At 44.8% G+C, this 19,108-nt stretch overlaps 1 protein-coding gene across 2 annotated transcripts in view; it reads left to right on the top strand.

Moving 5' to 3' along the window:
• sh3pxd2b (SH3 and PX domains 2B) overlaps positions 1-19,108 on the top strand; it is a 270,163-nt gene that overhangs the window by 63,891 nt on the left and 187,164 nt on the right. For both annotated transcript variants that reach the window (XM_067996413.1, XM_067996411.1), the window contains exon 3: positions 7,375-7,450. In XM_067996413.1, the coding sequence (XP_067852514.1) occupies positions 7,375-7,450 (76 nt within the window). The remainder of the gene's footprint in view (positions 1-7,374; positions 7,451-19,108) is intronic.

Genomic DNA, 19,108 nt, shown 5'->3' with positions numbered 1-19,108 from the left:
TCTTCAAAAGGGAACTGGATAAGTACTTGAAAGGAAAAAAGTTTGCAGGGCTACGGGGATAGGGCGAGGGAATGGGACTAGCTGGATTGCTCTTGCACAGAACCAGTGCAGACTCGATGGGCCAAATGGCCTCCTTCCGTGCTGTAATCTTTCTATGATTCTAACTTGTTTAGTTCCCTCTTGAACTGCAAGGAACTATTATTCACTGCTTGCTTCTACAGTCCATTTCGGAGATCAATGACTCTTGAAAAGAAATAATTCTTTGCCTACATATTTTACACATGTGCTCCACCCCTTCCCCCTGTTCTCCCATCCCTATTCATCTCAAACAACTTATCCATCTGGACAAAATCTATTCATCATTTTAAAAACCTATTGGTATCTCCTCTAAGCCTGTGTTTCTCTAACTCCAACTCTTTGAACCTATCCTGGTAACTAAGAGCCCCAAGACTGGGTATCATTTTGGCTGCCCTCTTCTGCACCTTCTCTAAGTCTCTCTTTGCTGCTATTTTTGAGGACCAAAACTGAACATAGTACTCACAGGTGTGGCTGAATTCAGGCTTTGCACAACCTAAAGTATATCCTTAGTTTAATATCATACTGTCACAACATTATAACCTAAAATCCTTCTTGCCTTCACACTAGTTGTAGATCTTCAATTCCTTTCCTGCTCTAACGTTTAGAGGATACCTGTGCATTGTATACACATACCTATACTTTCCCAGTCCCAAACAAGTAACACTGCAGCTATTCACATCAAATCACATAGGCCTGTACACTATTTTTTCTGTGTAAATTGATCTGCAGCTTGTTTATTTGCTTTAAATTCCCAACTCCTGTGCACATTTTTGTGTTACCTGCAAATTTGTGAATAGTTCCATTAATGTCATCATCCAAATCATTTATTAAAATGATCAACGGCAATGATGCCAACACCCAGGTCTGCAGAGTCCACTCAAGACTTGGTCTCATACAGATCTGCTATGGAAGGTAACTCTCTACCTATACGATTATAATCAATTTCTCACCAAATCCACATGATGAAATCTTACCCAATAGCCTTTCATGCAGCACTTTATTGAAGGCTTTCTACAAATCAAAGTAAACATCATCTACAAGACTGCCATCATCCACTACTTTGGTTACTTCCTTAAGGAACTTAATCAGGATAGTGAGGCAAAACTTCCATTTCAGTAGAAAGTTCTGTGAGTGTTACGATGAGTCATACTGGTGTATGAGTTGCTCTGCTGTATTAGCAGACTCACCAGCATGTAGTATATTTTGAGTGCATAGTATGCACCGATATCTCTAATCCTTTGTTGGCAGATTATACTAGTCCTGCAGCAAGGCATTTGCGATTAATGGATTAAAGACATTGGGCCCGATTTTAGCACCCGCTACCGGGTGCATTCTCGACGGGGGGGGGGGGCCCCGAAAATCCCAAAATCCAGGTGCGGGACCGGATCGCGCCTCGATCCCGCCCACTTCCGGGTTCCCCGTTGACGCGCCGGTGTGTGCGCGCAGCCCCCGCTGGTGGGAATCCCGCAGGCAATTAAAGCCAGCGGGATGCCACTTGAGAGTATTCACTTTGCTTGTTCAGGTCATTAAGTGACCTGATTAAGGGACTGTGTGTAATTTTTGATAAACATGGGACTGTTTCCCACACTGGGGGAAACACTCCCAGCTCGAATGGACGTGTTGCAGCTGTCAGCCTGTGGCAGCTGCAAAGGCCCATTTGATAGGTCGGTGGGGGGAGACCCTCAGCCATTGCAGGAGGCCGCTCTGTCACTTGGGACAAAGTTTGGCCTCCACCACCCTCCTCCTGACTGTCAAAGTCACCAACCTGCACACTTACCCCGGGTTCCGGAGACATGTACCTACCTTGCGCACCCCCTCAGATGTACATCTTGCAGATGGGGGCCGCTGTAGCTGCAGTCATGACCTCCTCGGAGGGCGAACAGCATCACCAGCCTCACCATCCACGCCGTCCACCTCTGACACGTGGAGCTCCACAACAGAGTGCTGTGACACATCCACCTGTACAGCAGGAGGGAGGGCTACCGCAGAGAGAGATGCGTCGCAGAGGGCACTACCCTCGCCACACGTTCCACAGACCGAGGCTCAGCCTCCTGGACCTCTCTGAGCAGCAGTGCACACGGAGGCTCAGAGTCAGTCGACATGTAGCCGTGGACATCTGCAGCCTCTTTCATGCCGAGCTGCTCCTGGCTGGCCCGTGCACCATCTTCCTACCTGTCGCTGTCAAAGTCACCACTGCCCTCCCGAACTTCTGCTCCACAGCCTTCCAGGGGACATACCCGATGTCTCTCAGTCGCCTGTGCAGAAGAGCCCTGCAAATACACCTACACCCACTCTGCAGTGACACACTGGGTGGCATCAGTGGTGGGTCCTCATAGGGATACCCAGGAGAGGGCATTATTGCACAAACCGGACAGGATTGGCGAAGACATGGCAGTAGTGGTGCCAATATAATGTGTGATGTGAGTTGTTCTGAAATTCAATATAAGTAACAACCATGACAAACCCTCAAACACCCTTGTGCATCCCCTTCATGCTCATGACATGTTTGCCTTACGCTGCCTACTGCACATATGTGATGCATGCCCTGTGGCTGCAGCACAGGTGGTGGCAGGTTGAGTGAGGCTGGCTGTGAGAGAGATGCACGAGAGGGTGAGTATGGGATAGAGCCATGAGATTGTATGAGGATTGGGTTGAGTGGTAGTGGCGGGATGAGTACTGGCGAGGTGAGTAGGTGCAGGTAAGATGAGGATGGGGTTTGAGTGGGTATGAGGGGTGATGTGACAGAGTAGTGTTGGCAGTGCCGAAGGAGATGTGGGGTGGGGGCAGTGATGTGGCAGACGGAGTGTAGGGGAACAACTACGTGTACTCACTTTGGATGACCTACTGAGGTCATTAGACCGCCTCCTGCACTGTGTGCAGGTGGGCGATATGTTGGTGGCGCAGGTGACCCCCTCTGCCACCTCGAGCCAGGCCTTCCTGGTGGCGGAGGCGGGCCGCTTCCTCCCGCCCGCCGGGTGGAAGATCTCTGTCCTCCCCCTCCTCCTCACCCCATGTATTGATACCTGGGGTGAGGCATCATTAGACTGGGAGCAGCCTTCCCCCTGGGCTGCTCCATGCAGTCATCTTTGCTATTGGTTGCAGCATCTGTCAGTGGAGGACTGCCCCTTTAAATAGAGCGCCTCCAGCTGACAGATCGTACTGCGCATGCGCAGCCAGCCCGACGCGCAGATCAGCAGCGGGGAACCCGGAGGAGCAGGTAAGTGAATCCAATTAGTGGGTTGCCTGCTACGATCGCGCGGGAAACCCACTAATTTCACCGCGCCCGATTGACCACCCGCCGAGAACCCGCACCCCTGGTAAAATCAGGCCCACTGTGTCTTGCTGAAGGCACTGAAATCAAATATAACAGACCTTCCGCTGAGATGAGCTAACTCAATACTGAACAGGGATTGATCCTGGGACTTTCCTATTCTGCACAGCCCAGTACTGTATCACATAGTACAATTTCCTACAGAGCTATCGTTTTTTTTTGCATAAAGCTAAAACTGTTAGGTGTGGTCTTAGGACAACAGTAATTTCTGCATGTGTATTTTGCTAACTTTCAAACAGAGTCTTATCAATTCCTCCTTCAAAAACAAATTGTTTTAAAAAAAAAATGATCTTAATGTCCTGGTAGGTTGATTGAGTGATGACACCCCTGGGGTTTGAACTGGGAGGACGAATGGTCTAAGCAAGCTGAATTAATATCAGTAGAAATGGTCGTTAACTTAGGTGCAACAGTGATTGCCTTATTTCACCAGTCTGTATTTAATTTTACTGCTCTGCACTGTCTGGCTTGGTAACTTCTGACTAGTTCCCCTTGTTAAAATATAATTTTTTTTAAAAAAAGAGAAATCAACAAAAAATCCAAAGGAATGTTGAAATTAATCAGATCAATCGATTTATTAATTAATTCTTTGTAACCGATTCTTAAAAGCAGTCCTGATGGTGAGACTTACTTAATATTATTTATACAACAGGAAGGAGAAATAACATCTGGCATGTTTATTTTCGCAATATTTTAAAAAGGAACTTAGTGAAAGTGAACAACTCCATATGCACCAAAACTGCAAGTTTTTGAAAAAATTTTTCATTTCCCTTATATTTTGAACCACAAGAAGATGACAACATGGGTCCATTGAAACCACTTGAACCTGTGACTTGTCTTGAGCTTGTCATCTGTGTCTGAACTTGTTTGAATGCTGCATTTAAAGAAGTTAAATCAGAACAAATGAAACCCGCCAAAAGGATTGGGTTTTATTTATTGCAGATTCTTTAACTTTGCAATATTTATAGCAGCAAACAGGAGCTAAATTACCCAGTTTATTTCTTTTCTGCCAATGAAGCCGTTGCATATCACTATTAAAGATTGAGTATGTAATTGCTGTTCTTAGTTTGTGAGACAGTGTTTTTGTAATGTTCTAAATCTTTGCTGGATTCTCAAATCTGTGTCAAGAGAATAAATATACGAAAGTCTTCACAACGAGCTAGAGATCAGCTGTCAAGCACTGCTCTGAATTGTCAGTCAACACTGAGCACCAGTCCATGCATCTGCTAATTAGAAACACCAGCAGTACTTTAAGCAGATCCTCTTATTTTATTTGGAACAGGTTTTTCAGTATTGGCCTCTTGTTATTTTGTTGCTGCAGGCTTTTTGGAAGTAGCCCCAATTACTGTGTGGCCATGCAACGGAATACTGGACCCGTACAAATATCCGCTTGTTTCAGTGGAGACTGTTAGTTATAATGTTAAAAAATAGCATTGAGTTCTAAAGATTCAGCTAAACCTAAAAGGATACAGTGGTGTATTTTGGAGCCGTTGTGGACAGCCATGGGATTGTTCTTTCCTCAAATGAAGACGACTTTTGATGCTCCTGAATGGCAAGTGTGCAGATCCTGTGGGGGCTGAACAATCCTGGCGTCTGAGATCCAATGCCATTTTTAGGGGTCCTGCAACAATTTTTATAGACCCAAATCCACCCTATTTTGGCTGCTCACATAGGGCCTCTCACGTAATTTCTGTCAGATTTCAGAGTACTCTTTGAACCATATCGTTGAAAACATTAGGGTTCATTGTGATGTTAAGAGTATATGTTGCTAGTAGGAAAATTTTAATCTTCCTCATTTATTACATCAAGTCTGTTAAAGTTACTCGTTGAAATGAAAATCTGTAATTTTATTGGAGCTACATGTACCTCATATTTATAGGAAGTCATTGTGCTGGGGAATAAGGATTATTTTTTTTTAAAAAGCCCCTATGAATAATCTTGGCAAGGCGAAGACCACATTCCATTAAGTGCAGTCAGTTAGTGTAAGCTCTTCACTTTTCCTTTTGTTTCTCTTTTCAACGTTTTGTTCATTTATCTTTCTTCAGTGTCTCCCATTTTCAAAATTATTTTTCCTTCAACGCTTCTGGGGGAGTTTTAACTGCTGGGCGGGAAGTCTGCAGATGCACTGGTCGCCTGCCCGGAGGTCTTTGTGGCAGGCTTGGCTGAAATTAACTGGCAGGCCTCATTTAGATCCATTTGGGTGGACTGCCAGTTGGTGAAGATTGGATGCCTGGAGGCCGCCCGCTGGCACTTCGAATAAATTGCAGGTTCTGTAATCTTGTAGGTGGGGGGAGGGAGCCAGGGGCAGCAGAGGGCCAGACTTGCATGGTGGGGCCCAGAGGAGCACGACTGCACCTCCTGGCAGGTTTTATTGAGCTTGTAGCAGGCACCCCACTCAGTGCACTGTTCAAATTTCATCGGGGTCCATTTTATTAGCGTATATTGATGATACTGCTGCCTGAGTTAGGCGGGCACCTCAGCTGCCAGCAAAAACATTCAGGGTTAAACCAGCTGCGGGACGAGGATTGAGCAGCAAATAAAGCCACTCTATTTTAACTCCTGTTCTGCCTGGTTTCTGCCTTGCAGAGGGAGTTAAAATTCCACCTTTTCTTGTTCCTTTCTTTGGCTTGCTTTTTTTTTTGAGCTGTCGCCTCTGCTTCTGAATGAAATGTTTCTGCAGTAGCTTTCTTCAATATAACCCTGGTGTGGAACAGGGTCTTCCATGAAAAATACATAGGTAGGCTTCAGAGCAGCCCTTGACACAGGGAAAAATGCCAAAAAGCTTTTTTCATGGAAGGTAAATATTGTGGAAGAGGCCCAAGTGGACCATGTGTGGGACTTGTGCAGTGCATTTTTTAAATGTTGCAGAGGTCCAGATCAAAGTGGGGGTAAATAGTGGCAGTATCTTAAAATTTATATATTTTTGAATTGAAAACTGCTTTTATGCAGTTGTTGTCTAGGTCCTGTGGGGTGAATTGGACCATCCCAAGTCAGGCATTTTTCAAGAAGCATCTTAGGCCGATGATCCTGTTGGCACAATATACCACGATATATGGACAATAACAGCTCCTTTTCAAACACCCACCTGGCATGCAAGTCAGTGAATAACTCGTTCATGTTTACAGTCGTTACAATTTTTTATCTCCAGGATAGAGTGGATCTGCAATTGACTTGTAAAGCGCCTCACCTTTAGGATTTTGAAATTATGCAGTATAATTTCACACATGGATTAGTACAACTGAAGGATGCCATTTGACTAGTCCAGCTCATCCTTCCATAGAAATTGAGTTCCTCCATTTCTATTAAATCACATCAGAGTACAATAAGATTCTATACACGCAGAGAGTTGTGATGTTTTGGATTCACTTCGAGGGCTAGTGGTTGAGGCAGAAACTGTGTCAACATTCAAGGTTACATTGGATAAGTGGATGAAGGAAAATGGGTTGGAGGGATATGGGAACAGAATGGGTGAATGTGAGTAAAACTCTTTTCTCGCATGGAAGGTAAATGCCGACAGGGATTGGTTTTTTCAAATGGCCTGTTTGTGTTGTGACTTCAATGTATTTCTACGTATCGCCAAATAGTTGGTTCTCTGCGATTTGTTTTTTTTAAAAAAATCAATAAAAATCTCAATTTATTTTAAAACAATTCTGTATTTGATATTTTGGGTGAATGATGGATGGAATTATAGATTGATGTAGAAATGTGCAATATTTTTCTACTGTAGATGGTAAGATAATGATATCCTAGCCAGATCCGTTGCAAGTTCTAGTTACAGAAAAGCAAATGAGTTAAACAGCACGTCCGCTCATATTGTGTTTCAGGCTAATTCCTGTGGTTCTCGTGGAAAGCTTCCAGTCTTTCTTTATTTTAAGTAAATAGATTTCCCATTTCTTCTTGAAAATATTTTGAGATTTGACTGTATAGGAAAGTGCTTTTTTTCTAATTCTACTCATTGCGTCTCTCAGATGCAGCTGTTGGATACGTTCCCAGTGGAAGGAGGCCAGAAGGACCCCAAACAGCGCTATATTCCTTTCCTGCCAGGTACAGTAACATATGCTGTCAGCTTTCTTTCCTAGTCTTACTCCCAAAAGGTCTACATTTTTAGGCCCTAAAGGCAGAACTGGCAGATCGTTTGTCTGCAAAAGTCATAATGAAATGCGTGAGTGCATTTGTGCACAGTGGGTTTTAGTTGTAAAATACTAAGGTTTACTTTGCGTCATCAGTGTGACGATTGCATGATTGCAGTACGGACTTTCCTTACCTCCCTCCCCCTTAATGCCTCTGTGGGTAAATGTACTGGATGGTGTGGTATTGATCCACGAAGACCAGGAATATCCCAGGTTTATACTGCACTCATAGCTAATCTTGGCTGGGACTACAGTGGCGAGGGAGGCGGGTTACAGATAGTCTTAGTATCACTGGGCTTTGAAGAGTAGAATCAACTATGGTTCTTTAATATTATCCAACACCCCCTGTTGGAGGGGGGGGGGGGTGCGGTGTGTATGTGTGTGTGTGCGCACATTGTCCAGGTTTACAGGTGAAGGATGGTCACTAATGCAAGGTACAAGAGGGCTAAAGATAGTTTGCATTTGTTTCAAACGCACAAAGATATTTAGCCAGAAATTGTTAGAGGAAATACTTTATAATGCATTCGCACAAAAAGCTGAATAGAATGTTTCCATGAAATGTATTAAAAGAGGCACTGCTGCCAAATTGGGCAACTTTTGCAGCAAGACCCATTGCTGAAACCGCTTACCTTGAAACTGCTGCTGAAATGCTCTTAGCGTTGCCATGTTGGTGACCAAGGAAAGGAATACAGTGCAGACGGCTCAATGCCATCTTCAGCCTTTTAATTCAATTTTCATTCAAATTTTGATGCATTATTGTATAATTGATATATTAATAGAATGATCTTATTGCATCATGTTTTCCAAACCTGGCAAGTGTCTTGTGAGAGCACTTTCCCCTAAAAACAATGACCTATATAGAAACATGAAAGTCTCTTGAGGTAGTAATAAAGGGGTAGATTCATGTGATGGACATAACATTGTAATCTGGGAATTGCGCACCATTAAAATGAGAGAGAACATGAACTTGATCTTTGTTATTAACGACTTAACAGTTCAACTCTACCTACCTGCATTCCCACCACATCTCTCATTCCCTTCTTCCTCCAGAAGCACATCTAATTATCCTTTGGACCAATTAATATTGTCCACTTTACTGGCCTTTCTGGTAATTTATTCCATAGTTCTGTTACAATTTAGGTGAAAAAGTTCTGTCTGATTTTCCTTCTTACTCCTAACTTCTTGACTTTAACTTATATTTGCTCGTATTTCACCTGTTGCCATGGATCAATTTTGTCAATTCCCTTCATACTCTTTTAAAAACTTTAATTAGCTCACCTCAAAGTCGTCCCTATTTGAAAGAAAACAAGCCCAACTTCCTTAATCTATCCTCATGACTTATTAAATATTTATTTTAAATAAATAAGTTTATTAGTTCCATTCCAACACCCTCTTAACAGGGAGAACTGTCTACAGTGCACAGTTCCCATTCATTCCATTGGAGTTGAGCTCATTTGTGCCACATTAGGCACACCAAATAGCCTCTTAATTAGCAACTTAGTGACAGGGACGAGAGAGCAATGTTTGATAAGCGTACAGATATTTTACTTTCAGGATTAAGCAATAATCCATCAGAAAGTACTTCCCCTGAACTGGTTGATTGTTGAGTTGACTACAAAGTAGTACAGTGGATGGGTACGGAGGTTTTATTTTTCAGATTCAATAGTTTTTTTTTATCATGGGGTATGTAATTTCCCTGCTGACTCCATAAAATGGAATTGTGATTGCAAAATGGAGTCAGCAGAACAGCAATAGTGTAGTTCAAACACCAGTAAGCTGCTGAGCCTGCTACGATGTTTGACACAATGTATGTGTAGGAATCCCTGGAGGAAATCTAGCCATGCGATCAGATGTCCATGCAAGAATCTTGAGATCTGTGCAGCACTTTGACAGAATGTGTGATGTGATAGGACTGGAACTGATTGGTTCAACCTTGTCGTTTCTGCCCATTCCTGTTTGGAACTGGGAGTGTGATGATGCTCAAATGGAGAAAGGAACCGAACTGTTTATTCTGCGAAGTTTCTTACTTGAAACTCTATCTACCTCCTTAACGCTTTACTCTGTCCCACTTTTAGCTGTGTGCAATCTCAATTTATTTTTTTCAAATTTTAATCTCAATTTCCTCTCCCTGAAGCTGCAGTCTCACTTTTTGTGCCCATCAAAATAAAGGGAGTTTTGAGACTTTGCAGCACCTACAGCACCAAAGTTCTGGAAGGTGAAAATAAGAGCTTTGTTACACCTCCAGTTACAACTGAACATCTGACCTAAAGGTTTGCTTCTGACCTCGATTCAAATATGCAGGTTCCTATAAAGGGCACCATTGTCATGGAGTTCTGGCTCACCCAGAGCCTAGCTGTTTAAAGTTACAATATCCATGCATGTGCATTGTAAACTACCCAGTAATAGTGGTGGTGCTCTCTCTCAAAAAAAAGAGCTTCCAGTAAGGGCAAACGCAAAGCTTTATTTAGCTTTTGTTGTCCTTTTGGTTATCTGATTAGTGCAGAATTACAGATGTGTGTGATTATGGCAGAGTGCACCGTCCAGAGTTCGCAGGGTTTGCATCCGTAGTTCCTGCATGATCAACTCTGGATCTCTGGGGGTAACTTTTTACCTTCCAGGCATCTTCTAACTGCAGCACAATAGTAAATAGAATTGAAAGGAGTGTTGAAATTCAGTGAATGCAGCCTCATTTTAACAAGTGCATTCTTCGCATCATTATCTACTGTTTTCTTTTTGGTGGGCATAAGTATTAATATTTGTTAATATTTAATCAGCATGTCACTTATTATTAAACGTAGTGTTTGCATCAAAGTTTGTGAACTGGTTAATGTTTAAACTTTGCCCCGGTGCTTGTACAATCTGATAACATTTTCTGTCAGACATCAGCAAAACTGACAACAGCGTCCCCACAGATCGTGTCAGTAGTGATGTCTGTACAATCCAGTTGAAGGTTTTATGATCTCAGTATGTCTTAAGAACATAAGAAATAGAAGTAGGCCATATGGCCCCTTGAGCCTGCTCTAACATTCAATAAGATCATGGCTGATTTTCCACCTCAACTCCACTTCCACGCCTGATCCCCATATCCCTTGATTCCTTTGGTGTCCAAAAATCTATCAATCTAAATCTCGAATATACTCAATGATTGAGCATCCACAGCCCTCTGGGATAGAGAAATCCAAAGATTCACAAACCTCTGAGTGAAGAAATTCCTTCTGACCTTGGTTCTCAATGGCCGATCCCCAGTTCTAGACTCTCCAGGCAGGGGAAACAGCTTCTCAGCCTCTACCCTTTTATTTTTATTCGTTCATGGGATGCGGGCGTCGCTGGCGAGGCCAGCATTTATTGCCCATCCCTAATTGTCCTTGAGAAGGTGGTGATGAGCCGCCACCTTCAACCGCTGCAGTCCTTGTGGTGAAGGTTCTCCCACAGTGCTGTTAGGTAGGGAGTTCCAGGATTTTGACCCAGTGACGATGAAGGAATAGCGATATATTTCCAAGTCTGAATGGTGTGTGACTTGGAGGGGAACGTGTAGGTGGTGTTGTTCCCATGTGTCTGCTGCCCTTGTCCTTCTAGGTGGTAGAGGTTGTGAGTTTGGGAGGTGCTGTCGAAGAAGCCTTGGCGAGTTGCTGCAGTGCATCCTGTGGATGGTACACACTGCAGCCACAGTGCGCCAGTGGTGAAGGGAGTGAATGTTTCGGGTGGTGGATGGGGTGCCAATCAAGTGGGCTGCTTTGTCCTGGATGGTTTAGAGCATCTTGAATGTTGCTGGAGCTGCACTCATCCAGGCAAGTGGAGAGTATTCCATCACATTCCTGACTTGTGCCTTGTAGATGGTGGAAAGGCTTTAGGAAGTCAGGAGGTGAGTCACTCGCCGCAGAATACCCAGCCTCTGACCTGCTGTTGTAGCCACCGTATTTATGTGCTGGTCCAGTTAAGTTTCTGGTCAATGGTGACCCCCAGGATGTTGATGATGGGGGATTCAGTGATGGTAATGCCATTGAATGTCAAGGGGAGGTGGTTAGACTCTCTCTTGTTGGAGATAGTCATTACCTGGCACTTGACTGGTGCGAATGTTACTTGCCACTTATCAGCCCAAACCTGGGTGTTGTCCAGGTCTTGCTGCATGCAGGCACGGACTGCTTCATTATCTGAGGGGTTGCAAATGGAACTGAACACTGTGCAATCATCAGCGAACATCCCCATTTCTTGACCCTGTCAAGCCCTCTAAGAATTTTATATGTTTTAATGAGATCACCTCTCGTTCTTCTAAACTCCAGAGAATATAGGCCCATTTCACTCAATCTCTCCTCAAAGGACAATCCTTTCATCCCAGGAATCAACCTAGTGAACCTTTGTTACACTTACCTTCTAAGGCAAGTTTATCCTTCCTTAGGTAAGGAGACCAAAACTATATACAGTACTACAGGTGTGGTCTCACCAGAGCCCTATATAATTGCAGCATGACCTCCTTACTCTTATATTCCAACCCCTTTGCAATAAAGGCTAACATATCATTTGCCTTCCTAATTGCTTACTGTACCTGCATGTTAATTTTGTGATTGGTGTACAAGGACACCCAAATCCCTCTGACCATCAACATTTTTTAGTCTCTCCCCTTTTTAAAAAATATTCTGCTTTTCTATTCTTCCTACCAAAGTGGATAATTTCACATTTCCCCACATTAACTCCATCTGCCACCTTCTCGCCCACTCACTTAACCTGTCTTATATCTCTTTGCGTCCTCCTCACAGCTTACTTTCCCACCTAGCTTTGTATCGTCTGCATACTTAGATGAGGAGACAAAGTATAATGTATCCAAGTCATTGATATATATTGTAAATAGCTGAGGCCCAAGCACTGATCCATGCGGCACCCCATTAGTTATAACCTGCCAACCCGAAAATGACCCGTTTATTCCTACTCTCTGCTCTCTGTCCATTAACCAATCCTCAATCCACACTAATGTAATACTCCCAATCCCATGAGCCCTAATCTTGTGTAACAGCTATCAGTGGAATGTATTAATTAGTAACTAAATTTATCCTGACAATAGCTCAGAGTTCTAGCATTCCACTCATACTGGGGCATGTTTGGCTAATAGTTTAACATGTGGATTGAAGATGCACCAGTTTGCAGTCCTGTAAATCCTATCCTTCATATCCTAGGTCCATGGTCTGTAACACAAAGCTCCCTTACAGTATTCAACCTGTTCAACCACCTCCATTAACCTATGGACTGCTCACCCCAATCTTTGTTTAGTTAACTCATAGTTCAAAATAACAGTGTCTGCGATAAGGAGGAGGACTTGGCTCCAGACTGCATTTTCTTTCCCTCCATATTTCCAGTATATTTTCAGGTCTAAATGATGCTAATTCTTCCAGAGTGGTTAAATGCTCATGACTTTTAATTTCCTGGGTCAGCTATTAGCATTATTATTCACAGGTCGCAGTATAGAAGTGGGCAGATGTGGGCAGGACACGAGTGGTGAGAGTGGAAAATTCTGTGTAAATGAAATTTAAAAGGATGGGGACAATTAAAAGAAAATGCTACAATAGGGCGACAAGAATTCTGCAAACCTTTTAAAAATGCTCAAAGGTATTTCCGTCTATTAGCAACCTTTGCCCAGGACGAAGAGAAATGAGATTAAGACAAGCAAACATAAAGGAAACCCTATTTGTAGACGTGAGTCTGCAGACAAGTAACAGAGTGGTCCAGCATCAAACTGTCTGTTTAATTGCTGCTGAAGTGGAGGTGATGTTGCTTGAGGCGGTTGCAAAGAGGGTTGCCCGCTGTGCCACTCCACAGCAACGTCCTGATAAGTCCATATTGCAGGAAGGAAGGGGAGGTAAGCTTGATACTGCAACAGACAGGTATGTCACTGGCTTCTCCAGTTCTATAATGTGTATTAGCAACAGCAGATGGCAATGCTGTGTATTTTGTGCTGACCGAAACCTTGTGAAGGTACAATCCGCACAGCTGTTGAGTTGGGCGCAACAGTGCTTACAAATATGGTTGGCACCTTAGCAGCTGTGGCTTTACTAGCCAGCCTTTTTTCATGCAGTACCACGTAAAGCAAGACCTGTTGTGATTGGGATTGCTTCTGAACCACCATCCCACATAACAGCTAGTCAGGCCTTCACACATATCTGTGCCCCTGGTCCTGCTCTGACAACCATCCTTCAGAGTTGTAGTTTCTGGGTGCGCTATTTGTCTGCCAAAGTGAGATATATTCACCTCTGTCTGCAGGTGTGGGCACTGCTAGGTGGCACAGAGCACCTCTCTTGCAGCTTGACTCTTCAAAACACCTCAAATACGGGAAACCCATTGATGCCAGTAATGGTGCTGGGGGCAAAAAAAAATTGAAACAGTTAGAACAATGAGAGCCTGAAGAAAAAAAATAACAAAAAAACAGGTCAGAAATGACATCTAAAACCTGCTGAGTAAATCTTCTGGGGGTCTGGGGTATGGGGGTCGGGTACTCATTAAATGTACTTTTATATACAGCTCACGGTCTAGCAGCCCTGAACAGCAAGGACCTGGCAAAAATAGGGATAAAGACACAGCAGTCGTCATAATGGAGCTTTTATGTCTTTAAATGTTACAGTAAAGCTCCTGCCTGTTTTGAGTGGTAGCTTCTTCAAATCTCCCTCAGCCCACAAAAAGCAGGACAAATCCAATCCGGCCAATTACCGCCCCATCGGTCTACTCTCCATCAGCAAAGTGACAGCACTGTCGACGAGACCTTCCATCAAGCGGCACTTACTCACCAATAACCTGCTCACCGATGCTCAGTTTGGGTTCCGCCAGGACCACTTGGATCCAGACCTCATTACAGCCTTGGTCCAAACAGGGACAAAAGAGCTGAATTCCAGAGGTGAGGTGAGGGTGACTGCCCTTGACATCAAGGCAGCATTTGACCGAGTGTGGCACCAAGGAGCCCTCGTAAAATTGAAGTCATTGGGAATCGGGGAAACTCTCCAGTGGCTGACGTCATACCTAGCACAAAGGAAGATGGTAGTGGTTGTTGGAGGCCAATCATCTCAGCCCCAGGGCATTGCTGCAGGAGTTCCTCAGGGCAGTGTCCTAGGCCCAACCATCTCAGCTGCTTCATCAATGACCTTCCCTCCATCATAAGGTCAGAAATAGGGATGTTCGCTGATGATTGCACAGTGTTCAGTTCCATTCGCAACCCCTCAAATAATGAAGCAGTCCGAGCCCGCATGCAGCAAGACCTGGACAACATCCAGGCTTGGGCTCATAAGTGGCAAATAACATTCGTGCCAGACAAGTGCCAGGCAATGACCATCTCCAACAAGAGAGCTTCTAACCACCTCCCCTTGACATTCAACGGCATTACCATCGCCGAATCCCTATCATCAGCATCCTGAGGGTCACCATTGACCAGAAACTTAACTGGACCAGCCACATAAATACTGTGGCTACAAGAGCCGGTCAGAGGCTGGGTATTCTGCGGCGAGTGGCTCACCTCCTGACTCCCCAGAGCCTTTCCACCATCTACAAGGCACAAGTCAGGAATGTGGTGGAATACTCTCCACTTGCCTGGATGAGTGCAGCTCCAACAACACTCAAGAAGCTCGACACCGTCCAGGACAAAGCAGCCCGCTTGATTGGCACCCCATCCACCACCCTAAACATTCACTCCCTTCACCACCGGCGCACAGTGGCTGCAGTGTGTACCATTCACGGGATGCACTGCAGCAACTCGCCAAGGCTTCTTCGACAGCACCTCCCAAATCCGTGACCTCTACCACTTAGAAGGACAAGAGCAGCAGGTACATGGGAACAATACCACCTGCACGTTCCCCTCCAAGTCATACATCATCCCGACTTGGAAATATATTGCTGTTCCTTCATCGTCGCTGGGTGAAAATCTTGGAACTCTCTTCCTAACAGCACTGTGGGAGAACCTTCACCAGGCAAGTGGAGAGTATTCCATCACACTCCTGACTTGTGCCTTGTAGATGGTGGAAAGGCTTTGGGGAGTCAGGAGGTGAGTCACTCACCGCAGAATACCCAGCCTCTGACCTGCTCTTGTAGCCACAGTATTTGTGGCTGGTTAATGGTGACCCCCAGGATATTGATGGTGGGGGACTTGGCGATGGTAATGCCGTTGAATGTCAAGGGGAGGTGGTTAGACACTCTCTTGCTGGAGATGGTCAATGCCTGGCACTTGTCTGGAATGGATGTTATTTGCCCAAGCCTGGATGTTGTCCAGATCTTGCTGCATGCGGGCTCGGACTGCTTCATTATTTGAGGGGTTGTGAATGGAACTGAACACTGTGCAATCATTAGCGAACATCCCCATTTCTGACCTTATGATGGAGGGAAGGTCATTGATGAAGCAGCTGAAGATGGTTGGGCCTAGGACACTGCCCTGAGGAACTCCTGCAGCAATGCCCTGGAGCTGAGATGATTGGCCTCCAACAACCACCACCATCTTCCTTTGTGCTAGGTATGACTCCAGCCACTGGAGAGTTTTCCCCCTGATTCCCATTGACTTCAATTTTACTCGGGCTCCAGTGTGCCACACTCTCTCAAATGCTGCCTTGATGTCAAGGGCAGTCACTCTCACCTCACCTCTGGAATTCAGCTCTTTTGTCCGTGTTTGGACCAAGGCTGTAATGAGGTCTGGAGCCGAGTGGTCCTGGCGGAACCCAAACTGAGCATCGGTGAGCAGGTTATTGGTGAGTAAGTGCTGCTTGATAGCACTGTCGACGACACTTTCCATCACTTTGCTGATGATTGAGAGTAGACTGATGGGGCGGTAATTGGCCGGATTGGATTTGTCCTGCTTTCTGTGGACAGGACATACCTGGGCAATTTTCCACATTGTCAGGTAGATGCTAGTGTTAGCTGTACTGGAACAGCTTGGCGAGAGGTGCAGCTAGTTCTGGAGCATAAGTCTTCAGCACTACAGCCGGGATGTTGTCGGGGCCCATAGCCTTTGCTGTATCCAGTGCACTCACCCATTTCTTGATATCACGTGGAATGAATCGAATTGGCTGAAGACTGGCTTCGGTGATGGTGGGGATATCGGGAGGAGGCACTGTTACGTGCCATGATCTGGAATGGTAACAGTTGAATATAGGAGTAGTAATCTTTGTATCTGTAATTATTATATAACTTTGCTTTGATTGTCTCTTCTGTCAATATCTCTGACGGTTTTTGTTTCCTTCTCTTTTTGGAAACATTACCTCTGGGGAAACTCAATCTAGGGATGTCTTTTCCTTCTGCCGATGCTAACTCATTACATTTTTTATATGTCTTTCAGGCTCTCTTTGTCTATTTCTTATTGACCCTGAGACTTTTTTTCTGATCCTTTCCCTCTCTCTGGCTGCTTGAGTCATTTCCTGTATATCCTTGTTAGCTGTATATCGTTACTAAGGCCCCTTTGGTGCTATTTCTCTGTCTCACCACCTTGGGGTGAGGAGGAGCTGAAACAGGGCCGTCTTTTGGATGAGACATTAAAGTCCTGTCTTCCAATTCAGGATGAAGAAGAGCAGGGAACTCTCCTGATGTCCTGGCCAACATTTCTACCCCCTCAAACCGTCAAAAAAAATTAACTAGTCATCCACACCATTGCTGTTTGGGGAATAGGAGTTGAGGATGAGGGAGATGCTGGGGAATGGGGTGTCAGGGAAAGACTGAGGAATGCAGGATGGGGATCAGGGATGGATGTTGGACAGAGAGGGAGACAGGAGGTCAGCGGATTGGGAGTCAGGGAGACTGGGGGTTGGGGGGGATTGGACTCGACCAAGGGGAGGAGAGGGTGACTGGGTAATGGGGTGGGTGTGAGGACCAGCATTTTCTGCAGAGCCAGGAGCAGCCGCAGTGTGGTGAGTGGGAGCGGTGCCAAGAGAGGAGCAACCAGTAAAAGAGTCAGTGCAACCTGAGGATTTCACTGTGGGTAAACAGGGAAAGATCGTTTCCACTGGTGGGAGAATGGGGAACAAGGGGACAGAGACCGAGGATTCACACTGGAAGAACCAAGGAGAAAGGGAGGAGGAAAGTTCTTGAGCTGAGGGTTATTAGACCATGGGATGCTTCACCACAAATGGCTTTTGAGTTGGAGACTAGAGCATCATTTGAAAGGGAATGGGATGAATATTGGAAAGGCGGAATATAAAAGGATCTGGTAGGAATGGGGTTACAGGAGAGAGCGCCAGCACAGGCACCAGGGACCGAATGGTCTCCTCTGAGCTGGAATTTCTATCATTCTGTGAAATCTCTCCTTTATTGAGTTCGAGCGCAGGGAGTGGTTTGGAAATGTTGTTGCTGAGCTGAGTTGAGTTTAGGATGATGTGCCCTGTGAGAAGTGCCCCAAACACGGAGCCTATGTGCGATCTCTCTTGGTTTGGTTCAGGTCGGTCTGTGTTGGCCAGTTTTGATGTGTGAAGTCCAATAACAGATTGGCTGTGAACTGAGGCTCCCAGTTCAGAGTTGTCATCTTCATACAGAACCGGAGCCTAAACCAGAATCAAAGGAGATAGGGAGATTGGGCCTATTAAAAGTGGCATCGACTGGGGAGCCTGACTGCACCTTTTGTAGTACAGGGCGATTCTGGCTGTCATTTCAGGGTAAATACCTGAGGGTTATATGATTACTGCTAATTTCAGGTAGGATATTGGGGTTAGTCTATAACTGGTTTGTAATAGGTATATTAGTGAATTATTGTATTACTGTTGGTTATGATGGGAATCTGAGTGTTACCAGTATTACTATTGGTTATCGGTGCAGTTTCATTGAGTTACTGATGGAATTGAAGTTCCTCTCACCTCTGGTTTCCCCTCTGCTAATTTGTCCCCCACCATCCAGTTTCCCCTCTTCCCTGCCCTCTGTTTCCTATCTTCGCCTGCTCAGAGGTGGCCTCCTGGATCTTGGAACTTGTCGCACAATAGCTGCTGGCACTAAACCACAAGCAAAGATACTCAACTACAGGGGACCCAAATGCAATAACATTTGCAAATGACACATGATTTGATGTCACATGGTCAGAACATCATGTGATCAAACCTCCAGGAATGCCTCCACCCAGAGTTGGAAACCCTACTTATAAACTAAAACATCTTGGACCTTTTCATCAAAAGACTGTTATGGATCTTGAGGATAAGCATTGTTGTTTTATTGGCCCAGGGTCTGACTGACATCATGTCAGTAGTTTAGCAATCCTGCTATCTTGAACAGTCCTCCATAATTGGATTACTTTCTTATCGCAATGTTAAAAAAATGACTGGTTACCCTTTGGGTGAACCATCAGATAATCAGTTGTCTACAAAGGGGCTCTGGTACATTTTCCATGCTGTTTGTGCTGTTTATGCATTTTAGTTTGAGGAAGTACTACATTCTTTCCATCTCACCATGTGCTCTGGTTCCTATCTGCAGCTGAGCCACAAAAAATAAAAGGAAAGCTAAAGGAGCTTAGCCGTCTTAGCAATCTGACAAGTTTACATTAGGGTTGCTGCTGGGTGAACAAGACATGCCATGTCAGGCCAATGTGAAAGCAGCTTGAGAGAGCGCAGACTTTTTTTGTCAGGGTGTTAAATTTCTC

Source organism: Heptranchias perlo, chromosome 14 (assembly GCF_035084215.1).
Source record: "Heptranchias perlo isolate sHepPer1 chromosome 14, sHepPer1.hap1, whole genome shotgun sequence".
Classification (NCBI taxonomy): domain Eukaryota; kingdom Metazoa; phylum Chordata; class Chondrichthyes; order Hexanchiformes; family Hexanchidae; genus Heptranchias; species Heptranchias perlo.
Note: the sequence above shows the minus strand (reverse complement) of the source record. Positions and strands in the feature narration are given on the sequence as shown.